Below are 12,695 nucleotides of genomic sequence, written 5' to 3'. Positions count from 1 at the left end.
AACAGAGCTGGATTCAGGCTTGGCTACAGATGGGGATCACTGGAGAACCTGATCCACTTGTGCTCTGCAGGCTTTGGTGCATTTCTCCAACTCAAGAGAAGAAAGTGGGCTGAATTGGCTTGTGACTCCCACTTTTACAGCAGGCTGTGATGTCTCTGGGTCTGTTTAAAGGCAGAGAGCTTTGTCCAAAATACGGCTGGTTTTTACATGCATTGTGGCCAAAATTTGTGCAGACCGCAGCTGTATTTGCACAAATGGTATAAACTTTGGCCATGTTTTACACAACTATTTCTGCCTTTGGAAAGAAGGACAATCTGCTGCACCAGCTCCCAACCCCATGGATTCTTTGCACATCCCTGGGCTTAGACATGGTTGTGAGATTGCAAAACCTACTGAAGTGCAGGGACAGTTGTGACTAGAGGAATGAATTTGATGAGAAACTTATATGGAGGTACCAAATCAACACTTTCCAGAATTTTGCACTACAAAATGAGTACCAATGATGCATATATTAAAGGAACAATGCACATAAACATGTATACATTAGGAGAAAAATGTATACAAAAACAGATTCTACTAGGGAGAAATGATTGCCAAAAATGCACGTGCTAAAAAATGCCTTTAAAATGCAGATAAAATGGTGCCTATGGAAGAAAATCTGCACAACTCCTTATGATATTACTGCAAATCATGTAAAAAGTGCACTCTAAGAAAAGTTCTTATAGACATGCATACAATTGAAAACATGTGCCCAGTTCAATCTATCCTACATTGTTCTGTGTGCCAGATTTGGAAAATGATGCAGAACTGAGCCAAAACAAACTTTTAGTCAGGAGAACAAGAAACTAAAACCAAACAGAATTAAAATGAGAAACTAAGCTAAACAGAACTAAAATTGACAGGATTCAATTGACACATCTCTACCTGTGAGTGTTCCAACAGTCAATACAGTGGAGTCTCTTTTGTGGTTTTGCTGAGAGTTACAAAATTCTGAAGGCCTATACTTAAGTAGAACCCTTAAGTTCAGCCTTAGTCCCTAACAGCCCATTTCTGATACAGGGAGAGGGGGGAAATCCATACAGGATAAAGGTATCGAAGGCAGCTAATTATTATGACTGTATAAGATTGCCAGAATCTGGCTTCCCAGAATTAAGATAAGAGTCCTAATAAAAGCTTTTATTGTAATAGTTATAGTAATGGGTTACTAGCCTTTATGCACGCAATAAAGAACCACAGAACAGCTTATGGTCACACAGATATGGGCTGATCTCAAGATGGGAGGCAAGTTTGAGTTCGGCATACTTCCTGCCTGCTTCTCACATAATGACTGGAAAAGGGCCAAGTTTTTTTTTGGGGGGGGGGCGTCCTTCAGATGTTAATCTCTGCTGCACTCAAAAAAGGACAGTAAGGAAATCTGCAAAAATTGTCATGTTTGGGGTATATTTTGCACAAACTGGCAGCCAAAAAGCACATGGGCCTAGCATTTATGAAAATTATGCAAGGACCACGTGCTTTCCAGGTGCTGATTTTATGCAAAATCCTTAGCATTATTTTACTGTGCGAATCACAGTCCAACTTAGAGATGGAAGTCTGCACACTGCCTCAGCTTGCTGCGTAGCAGTTTCCATTGCCCCAGCTGCATAGTAACCTAAGACAACAAAACTAAGTGAGGGCCAAGTAACAGCTTTTCCAGAGAGGTTGGATCTGACTACTCTGCAAATCATGGCTATCTATACAAGGCTTCTGAGCAATGCCGCTGAGACAACATCCTCCTATATGTCCAATAGGAGAGAGCACCAGCCAGCAAAATCTACTCTTAGCTATCCATGGTCCTGATGCAGCTGCCTTTTATACAAAACTGTTCAGCCTTTATTAGCTTGTTGTGTCTGGCTTAATTTACTCTGCCTACTGATTACACTTACTGATGCATTCTGCCTACTTGATTCAAGCTCTCTTCCCTAAGCCTGACTTTTCTACCTAGACTGGGCTCTACTTGCTAAGATCTAACCCTCTCAGATGCTACTGACTTCCCTTATGAGCCTCAAGTAAACCTAGAAAGAGTCTGCAAAATTCATCTCCAACTATTTGATACTAGCCTCCTGGCAGCAGCTGTTATCCAGAGGTACACTGCCATAGGAACTGGAGGTTCCTTTTGTGCCTAAAAGACATTGATAGACTTCTGAGTATAAATGACGCAACCCCCCATTTCCATCCTCATATTTGCAAAGGTGCTGGGGTTCAATGTTGAGGTACAGGAAGTTATTATGGCAGGCCCTCTTCCACGCAGCCAAGAATAACGTACACATAGGATATATCTTGCCTCCCTATTATTAATATACAAAGGCTCTCTGTTTCTTCTAGATGCCTGTGTGTTATGATGGAGTTCATTTTTTAAAAACCCAACAGGCCTCTAATAAAAATTCACAGTTAAGTTTATGGGGCATGATTGCTATCCTGGGTGTACGTGTCTAGGAGCAAGCTCCATTGAACTCGGAGGTGCTGATGCTTCTTTGGCTGCTTAAATTCAACTTGCAAAACCTTAGCAACAGAGCCAGCCTTTTGCTTTTTATCAGAAAGGCAAACCATCTCGCAAAGAAGAGCTACCCCACAAGCTGATGGAGAAAAGTTCCTTCTTGGGGAGGTCCATCTAGTGTTTCCAGAGGGTACATCAGATGGCAGGTTGAGACCTTTCTCTTCTGGAAAGCTTTTAACTAGTAATCTCTTGCTCTGGTGATCACCTTTAGTACTGCCTCTTCATTTTTGAAAAATATGTCATTTTGATGTTTTTATTATTGTATTCAGTGCTTTTTTTGTAAAAAAGAAAAAAAAAAAGGTGCCGGAACTCACGTTGCCGCCAGCAGTAAGCACTCAGCGTGCGACTACACATACCAATCCCAAGCCGAGCAGCGGAGCAGCGTTCCAAGCCGAGCAGCACCCTTACTATCTCACTATCAGATAGCAGATAGCAGACACAAAAGCAGCCCGCAGGCACTATGTTAATGATGTTTGCTGCTGATCTGCTATGCCCGACAGGCGATTCAAAATCACTTCATAAAATCCATTGGAAAAATGTGCCGGAACGCTGTTCCAGTGCGTTGTATGACAAAAAAAAAAAGCCCTGAGTGTATTTATTGCCTTAGCGATGTCTGTTTGTTTTATGAGCCTACACCCTCCACCTAAAGGGATCTGCCAGTGGAATGATAAATAAATGTATGAAGAAACCAATTAATTCAGAAGGAACCACATGAAAGAAAGGGAAGGAAGTACCCTGTTTAATTATTTTTCCTACTGGTCTGATCACCTCTGTGCTCATCTGCCCCAAACAATAATAAAACTCAAAATCGTTGTTATCACTGCATGGAGTTGCTGGAACAAGGGGGCTGGCCCACCACCCTCGCCTCCACGAGAGGATGGCCGTACTCCTGCTCTGAAGAGGGCCCCAGGGCTGCACTCCTCTTTGTCTCTCCTCCACTGCACCACTGCTAATTTACACAGTGCTTAGGTTTCTGTGAATCACAATGCTTATTCACCTGCCTTATTACTACTTCTGGCATCCTTGCCATCCGAGATTGCATGGCTTGCCTCTGGGATCTTCCAGCTGAGATACCTGGACAAGGCAAGGCAACCTCTTGGGGCATGATTCTGATGCATCCCGATAGATCCACTGGGTGTCGTGGTGACATTGTTGGATTGGCACTCCAGGGACCCATGTTCTGGCCCTCACATGGCCTTAAAGCTCTTTGGGTAACTTGAGAGAGCCTCTGCCCATCAGCTCAACCCACCTCATAGGCTGTTGTGAGAATCCAATGGAAAACAGGACTAGCTAAGCCACTCCGAGTTCTTTGCAGGTGGGAAAAGATGAAGATGGGTTAAAATGTAATACTAATTGCAATCACTATTGCCAATGCTGATGAACACATCATCCTTTCTCTCAGGGATGCAGGGCATCGTTCATCCCAAGAGCAAGATTCTGCTTCGGTGAACCTCCCAGAGCAGCCATGGTCAAAGGCAAAGAGGAATGGTGCCAAAATATACAGCACACCAACAGAGCCAGCAAATCTGAGCTGAATGGATTCACCAGCAGCAGCTATCCTTTAGAAAAGGCTTCATGGCCACTTAGAAGGGGTGGGAGCACAGGCTGCACAAAATCTGGGAAAACTCCACATTTCGCAGGTGGACGGGGGCGTTGCCACCCGGGCTTAATGTTCCTCATCTCAGCTCTGACTGGCTGCAGCAGAGTTTCTGCGTATTCATCAGGGCCGTTGGCTGCAGGCTTCCAGTAAATCAGGAAACCACTCAGGAGGAGAGCAGGACTGCCAGAAAGTCAACCAAACCCACAAGGGAACTGGGGAAAGTGTATGGCACTCTGCATTCAGAGTCAGGGAAAGTTGTTTAGCCATTAAAGCACCTTGCCCTGATATTTCAAGCACTCCCCGCTCTTAACCTACTGATCTGCTGTTCCAGAAGGCAGCAGCATAACCGTTCATACCAGGCACCACCTTGTCTCCTTGAGGATGGCATTTTGGGGAGGTCAAAGGGGTCGTCGTCACCCAGGAATAAACACACGCCCCAGTTTCCTGCATGGCGAATGCTTAAAGCCAGCCAACAATTTGATGATCTGAAAGGGATGGTTTTGTGCAAAGAAAGGGAGAGTAAGAGGGACAAATGCTCAGGAGTTCCAGGAGCTAATATAGCGGGAGGGGAGACTTGAGAAAAGGCTCAGAGAATAGGATGCTACACAGGGTGACTGCTAATGAATGGCTCTGGGATTGAAGTACCTCAGCCCTGTCTTTGGGGGTCTCAAAATGATTGACTTAGCAGCTATCAAAGTGTAAAAATCCCGAATGGCAAAGCATGGGATGATCCAAATAGGATGGCAAGAAATTTTGGTGCAAACTTACCAAATTTATACTTCTCCTGAACCTACAGACAAATTGGGATGCAGTGATATGGTGATATTCACAGTTTGCCGAATTTTGCAAGCAGTCAGAATAGAAAGAAAAAATACAGACAAAACTATGCCATTGTAGGGGAAAATGTACACAACCAGGCCTAGGGAAGTTCATGTAAAATTGTAGCTGCAAAAGTAGGTGATGGACTATATCTAGAAAAGCATCTATTTTAAGCAGCGCATTCACAAATGCATGCATGTCAAATCTAACATGTGCATAAGAATACTCTGAATTTTCATGCACACTTGAAAATGTATGCAAACTTGGACAGAAACAGAACAGAATGGACTTTGTATAGGAAGAATAAGAACCCGAGCAGAATCAAGTATGTTAGTGTGGTGCGGACTGGAGACTTGGGAATGGTTCTACTCCCCACTCAGCTATGAAACTCACTGGGTAACTTGGGGCCAGTCATTCCCTCTCAGCCTAATCAACCTCACAGGGTTGTTGTTGAGTGAATAAAATGGGGAGCAAGAGGACTAGGAAGCTACCTTGGATTCCTTGCAAGAGGAAAAAGGTGACTATAAAGATAAATAATTGAAAAATAATAATGGCAGTTTGTCCTTTATGAAGCCCTACATTCAAGACAGGCTCTGCCAGAAAGAGGCTGGGAAACTACAGCTCAGACACCTCTCATCCCAAGGATTATGCAGCCTCTCTCACGCTCTTACATTCCTTTTGCTCTTTGCAGGCCGTGTCTTTGTAGACAGCAGGCAGAGGTAACTTATTCATGGTGAGGAGCAGGGCAAAAATACTTTAAATAATAAATAAAAACATATCGCAACAACCACAGAAGCAGGTGTCTTCCCCCTCCAGTGCCAAGGATGGGACAAAAGGCTGCCAGGACTGCCGAGCTACTTCTGGAGATGTTTCAACCTGCAACCAGAGTCAAGAGCCCAGGGTCCCCCACGAGCTACAGCTGCAGGGCTGCTTCTGAGCGGAGGAGCTGAAACCATGGCCCCGGGGGCGGTGGGGGAGGCTGGAGTGTTTGTTTGGCAATTCAGGGCATGCCGTGTCACGGGTGACGTCAGCCACACAGCCCAACGGGAAGCCCCCTCTCAGAAGGGAGACAGCTGCGCAGATGTCCTGACCCCTTCCATCTGGGTGTCCTTGCCCGTTAGAAGGCATTTGCTGCGTCAATGTTTTCCTCTCTGACAAATTGTCACGGAAAGGTACAAGGCTGACACATGATTGCAAAAGCCAGACGATGCTGGCAGAGGCCATCCAAGCAAGACCGTAGCCTCGCATGCCATATTAATTAATCTGGAAGAGCGGCATACTGAGTGAGACCTGCCGAGGGAGGGGGAAACTTGGCCAAGTTTTCTAGACCGCCCCTGGTGCCAACAGTAAGGGAACTTGTGCACAGCCTGTTTTAGAGAGCATCGTACCTTCCCATCATGTACAGCTGGCAGGCATTTTTAGACCAGGGTGCAGATCCTCAAATCTGGCCTGGCTGGGGACTCACTCCAGCTCTTCCCAGTTCCCCAGAAGCTCAGTTCAGGGCTGCAAGGGCTTTGAGCTGGAATTCTGGCCCCACCCACAACTGGGAGGAGACCCAGGCTTCAGGCTTTGGACTGAAAGACATTTTGCCCTCCTGGTAGAAAAACACCAGAACGAGCCCTTGCGCAAGCACCCTGCAAACTAGAAATGTAGAAAACAGAGTGAGGCGGAAGGGGCCTCCTGGGCCATCTAGTCTGACCCCCAGCTCCAGCCAGCTTCATTAATTAATGACATGCCTACCATGTGCATGTCCAGCCTGTTCTTGAACACCCTCACTGATGGGGCTTCAACCACCTCCTGTGGTAGCCCATTCCATGCTCAGGGAGTACTTCCTGGAATCCACCTTGAACCTTGGTTCCCTGAGCTTTTCTCCATTGGAGCACGTCCTGCCCTCCACTGCAGGAAAAAAAGGTCATGACCCACCTCTGTGTGACACCCACTCCTGTACCCGTATGTGGCTAACAGGTCCCCTCTGAGTCTCCTCCTCTCAAGGCTGGAAAGACCCAGCTCCCTCAGTCTCTCCTCAACTAGAACCAAAGCGTTGCAAATTTGTGGGTCTGAAACTCATCTCCACACCACTCAGTTCCTCAAAGCCCACTGTGGAGCCAAGACCAGGATTGGAGGAGACCACCAGCCTTCCCGCACAGGAAATCTGCCAGCCTCCTTCCCTTCCCCAATGCAGCTCACTGGGTTGGACTTACTCGTGGAGAAGGTGCCGTCTGTGTGCACAGGGGGGGTGGAGGGAAGGAAAGGCGGATGTCCGACAAAGAAGGAGCGCAAGGACCGCTCTGAGAGGAGGGGCGAGCGCTGGGCAGGGATGTTCTCGCAGCTTCCCACGCTGTTGTGGATCTTCAGGTTCAGGGGCTTGTTCTTCTTCTTTACTCTGTGAGAAAGGGAGACAAGAAACCATGGCAGAGAAGAAGGGCAAGGGAAGGTGACCCACTGCTTTCATGTGTTACAGGAAGGCAAGCGAAAAAGAGACGAGGACATAGAAACGGTGGACTCTTGGGAGTAGCAACCAGCGGGCTGATTCTGGGTAGAAAGCCAGGTCTGCCTGCCCCCCTCCTGGAAAACCAGCCTTCCCCAACATGGCACCCTCCGGATGTCTTGGACTGCCGTTGCCAGCTTTCCCTGCCGTGTGGGCCTGAGGGTGGAGAGCCCCAGACAACACACCCTTGGTGCCTCCCTGCTCCCTCGATGCGTATGGCCATTGCTCCCTCTTCTCGCTCGCAAAGGATCGCTTCAGTGCTACCTCCTGCTTGCTTGGTGCACAGTCCGTAAGTCAGCAGCAGCATCTCCTGCCCTGGCTTCTTCCTCTGGTCTGGGACATTGCTAGACGAAGATGAACAAGAAAGTTGCAATGGCAAAGAAGAGGAGCAGGTCCAGTTCATGGGCCTCTGGTGGTTGGGGGCCCTCAGCAGGTGCCTGGACATGCCCCAGTTTGGTGCTGGTGCTGATTCACAAAGGCTCAGGATGATGGGAGTTGCAGGCCCAACGCATCTGCTGGTGAGAGGGGGCTGCTGTAGAACCAATGGCATTGGGCAGTCCTGCAGCCATCCTGCCAGCTTCTTCCTCTAGGCTCACTGAGCCGTTAGTGAACTGTGACCAGCCAGCCCCCTTCTTAGCTGGCCATTATATAGCTTTCAGGATGTTACAGACTGACACCTGAGTTTTCTTGTTTCCTTCAGTGGCATGTCATCTCCCCGCCTCCCCCCGATTGTAATTCTGGGAGTGGAGACTGTTTATTATGATGGTGGATCTGGAAGCTGCTCTGAAAGATTCTCCATATGAAGAGCAGAATATAAAGACTTGAAATCAGAGGTGTTGAACCTTAACTTAAGGGCCAAATGGAGGATGCTCTTGGGTCCACCCTCCAGGGTGGGCAGGGACAAAGGGGCAGGGCCATAAAGCAGGGTAACCCGTCCTCTAGCAGGAGGGTGTAGCAGGTCCACACCCTTGACCATTTTGATTGCCATTTCCGTGACTTTCCCATCCCTACAACACTCTTGCTGAGCTACAGTGACCAGAAACCTATGCTTGCACCATAGGGTTGTGGAAATGAAGTATAATATTACTAGATTTAATTTCTATTCCTTTCCTAATTATCCTTAACACAGCATTTACCTTGATCAGACCCAACTAGGTCAACTTTTTCACTGAGTTCTCCAACAGATCTCTGAGATTCCTTCCTGGGTCCATCACTGCCAGGTCAGATCCTTTCAACAAATATGTGAAGCTGGGATAGATGGGGACATGGACACAGACACACCTAAGTGTGCATCACTTTACCCATATTTACATGGAGCTGTATTTGACTTCTCAGTGCCCAGTCTGGAGAGATCGTTTAGCAGCCCTCCATAATCAATTTTTGTTTCAACCACTCTACATATTTTGGTGTCATCAGCAAATTTGTCTACCTGTTTATGTCCAATAGCAGATAATTTAGGGGCAAGTTAAAAAGTACCATTCCCAAAACAGGTGTTTGTGGGATTCCACTGTCAGCTTCCCTTTACTGCAGGAATCGATCTCTGCTTTCTGCTCTTTATTGAGTTAGTGATCCATAAGAAACCTCTCCTCTTATTCCATAAGAGATAAGTTTGCTCAGGCATCTTTAGAGAGGGGACTTTGTCAAAAACCTTTCAAAAGACCGAGTAAACAATGTCAACCAGCTCATCCCTATCAAAATGATTGTTGACACTTTCAAAGAACTCTAAAAGCTTAGTGAAACAGAACTTCTCCTGGCAGAAGCTATGTTGATTCTTCTTAAGCAACGCTTGGCTTTCTGTATGCTCAATAATTTTATTTTCCACTGATTTACCCAGAACAGGTTTTAACACTATAATTTCCTGGATCCCAAGAGTCCATTGTAAAACCAGGTATTTCATCGGCCACTTTCCATTCTCAAGTTATTGAGGCTGATCTTAGGAACATATAGTATAGGTTTGGTAGAACATCAGCTTTTACAGTGGAGTTTATTTGAAGAACTCTTGGCTAGATACCACCTGAAACCAGACATTTATAAGGTTTAGGGTTTAGATCCTTGTCACCAACACTATCAGCTTCAACTTTTCAGACTCTCTTCCTAAAAATATTAGCTCAGTCAAAGGAATCTTCTGCCCTGGAGAGACAGATGAAGTTAATTGCCTCTCTGGGTGTATTCCTTGGTCATCCAATGCTCCAACTGTCTACCTACCCACGCACCTACTTTTGATTTTTTTTTCTTTTAGATAATTGTTAGTCTTGATGTGGTTAGCTCCTCCATTACATTGTCAAAGTTTCCTTTTTCTGTTTTGGGCAACTCCTCCATCTTGTAAATATTGTCCTTGATAAGTTTCCCTAACACTGTGGGAAAAACATGCTGGTTAACCTTTGGACTTTCCTGCCCAATAATACTCTAGGTGAACTCATATGATGGTGGGTTTGAATAACTCTCAAGCTTCCTGGAAAGATTTTCCCTTTCAACACCCTTTTGTTGTTCAACACCCTAGATTTTCAACACCTAGACTTTTTACCGGTCTCCCCATTTTTGAGAAGTTTCCTTTGTCAAAGGCAAATCTGTTGGATTTGCTTGTCTCTTTTCTACTTTCACAGATTCACAGAACAGGTGGGTCAGAAGGGGCCAGGAAGGCCATCATGTTCAATCCCTCACTTGCATATAAACTGAACCTGAGAACACCACAATCACAATTTCTGAGGAGCTAAACAACATCCACATCTGACACACAATCCCGAGCACCAATGGTTCCTTCAACAGACCTTATATCCAGAGATTTTTCTCTTCCACTGGTTCTCTCTGTTCCACCACGTTTCCATCATATCCACTATATCTCAGCTCTCTTTAAAGCCAAGTACTCCAACTGCTGGAAATCCGGAACGAAAACATCTTCCCAAAGACGGTTATCCAACCTCAGCCTAAAGAGCCCCAGTGAGAAAGATATTCGACCACCTGTCCAAGTAAGAAGTTCCACTACTGGAACTGCTTTTACCATCAAGCAGCTTCTGCAACAGTGAACCCAACTAAGCCCATTGGCCATCTAGGCTCTCAGAGAGCAACCCTTCACCTCTTGTTTCTGACAGCCCTTCAGGTATTGGAAGAGGGCCACCATTTTGCAAGTAGCTTCCTCTCCTCCAGGGTAAGTGCATCTGGTTCTTCCAACTTTGTCCTCATAGCACTATGTTTGAGGACATAGTTCCGAGGACCTAGTTCAAGGGCAAAACATCAATTCCATCTGCAGCATCTCGAGCAACAACAAATTTCACTTAGTAGGACTAGGAGAAAAGTCTGTTTTGAAATACATGTACAGTCACAAGGATATTTCTACTCTTGGGCTAATGCAGCCCAGTTTCCTAGTTGGTGCCAATGAATGGTTTTATTCATAGCCTAAGTGCCACGTAGGGAGGTGATTTTCAAGGGGGAATTGCATCTGGGAACAAAGGGTTAATTCTTTTCTCCACCACATGCTGCAGTGCATACACACACTCTCTCTGCCTAGTGATTAAGGTTAGAAAAATGTTTTCCTTGATTTGAAGATATCTAGTGCAAGGTGAAAGTAATTGATGGTAGAATTCAAATGAAAGATTAACTGGCTGACTATGCCCCCTTTGGGATTTGAATAATTCCTTGTTGTTCTTTCTAAATCTGCATATGTAGATATAAATCAACATATGCAAAGTGTATGTACATTTGGGTCCTAGAGGCCTCCCCTCCATTCTTTTAAAGTGCCTAGTTGACACTCCTTTAGGGTTGGTTAACTGCAAGTTGAAACTGTGAAGCTAAGTTATGTAAATGTAGAGTGCAATCCAAAAGTGAAAAAACACATTAAAAAGTATTTTGGCAATTTAAAGTAAGAATAGTGGTTTAAGGTAATGTGCAAATTAATTTGTTTCACTGCAATTTGATGCGAACGGGCAACAAAGTCACTTAAAAGGGTAAGGTACAATCTTCAGGGATATGAGGTTTTTAAAAAACTAATCCCAATACAATGCATGTCCAATTTGCAGTGTAATCCTATACAAAACAGCTTGGAATTAAGTCCCACTTAATTGAACAGATCTTAGTTCCACGTAAATGTACACAATATCACAGACTTTACCAGATCTGAACCCAATCTGAAGGTGACATCCAATTTAACAAATCGTTGCGTTAAAAATGCACCAAGGGAGCTTCTGAAATGGTAAAATTCCATTTCCACCAGCATTCAGACCCAGTCTGTACAAATTTTAAAAATGGATTATACTTGGAATGTATGAAAACGCTGTCCCTGTTCACAAATTACACAAACACGTCCCACGAATGCCAACGCAAGCAGGAGTATCACTGTTGGGAAATGTTCTCAATTTCTCACGTGTGCACACTTGCATGAGTGAATATCCAGAAATGTGCATTTCTCCTGCTCATGCATTTTCACACTTTTGCCTGTGTGGAAATATGCATTGAAGGCACATGCTTGGGACAGTGCACTTTTTCACAAAGGAGAATGCACACCTATCCTTTTGGCAAGCAGGGGAGGAAGCAACTCATGTCCAGGAGAAAGAAATGAGCACTGAGGTGGAAAACAGGCAACCCGACAAACTTGCACCTCCCTCCATCGCCCCTGCACACACTGTACCTGGATTTGTTTTTAAAGAAATTGCTCGAACAGGACAGAAACCAGAACTCAGTAGGAGAATATGCTTCATGTATCCCTGGTCCTAGATCCATGGTCCCGGACGTTTTCCCATTAAAAGGATCTCTTTGGACAGTAGGAGATGCCTAATATTCTAGAAAGCCACACTCAGATTCAGCATAAGTGCCCAGAATTCGTTAGCATGACCATCCATGTAATGCTGACATGCATATCCGTCAACAATCAAACCCACCAATGCGTCATAGGCTAAATGCAAACCATTGGAGCAAACTGAAGCATAGTCAAGGCAAGACTGAAGTGCCCCAGGTGAGTCAAAGGTAGCTCAGGAACCAGGTACTCCACCTATACTAGATGGAGTCACGCCCACTGCAGATACAGAATCGCAGTTTTGGTGGACTCCCAGCCTCTGTCGCGAATGGGATGCTCAGGTTTTGGTGGTGGCCAGGAGCATGTTTGCACAGCAGCGGTTAGTGTGCTAACTCCACCCATTGCTAAAAGTGGGTGCTCATGGGGTGCTTTAATCACACCTATTTGGATTACTGTAAAGCGCTCCAGGTGGGTCGCCCTTGAAAAATATTCATAAAGTTCAGCTGGTCCTGAATGTTGTCACCAGATG

At 45.5% G+C, this 12,695-nt stretch overlaps 1 protein-coding gene across 1 annotated transcript in view; it reads right to left on the bottom strand.

The window, feature by feature from the left end:
• Positions 1-12,695, bottom strand: part of KSR2 (kinase suppressor of ras 2) — a 154,162-nt gene that overhangs the window by 93,243 nt on the left and 48,224 nt on the right. The window contains exon 4 of the mRNA XM_044448941.1: positions 7,154-7,335. Within this exon, the coding sequence (XP_044304876.1) occupies positions 7,154-7,335 (182 nt within the window). The remainder of the gene's footprint in view (positions 1-7,153; positions 7,336-12,695) is intronic.

Source organism: Varanus komodoensis, unplaced genomic scaffold, assembly GCF_004798865.1.
Source record: "Varanus komodoensis strain SLA01 unplaced genomic scaffold, ASM479886v1 scaffold56, whole genome shotgun sequence".
In the NCBI taxonomy this organism is placed as follows: Eukaryota; Metazoa; Chordata; class Lepidosauria; order Squamata; family Varanidae; genus Varanus; species Varanus komodoensis.
The sequence above is the reverse complement of the archived record's forward strand: the minus strand, read 5'-3'. Positions and strand labels throughout refer to the sequence as shown.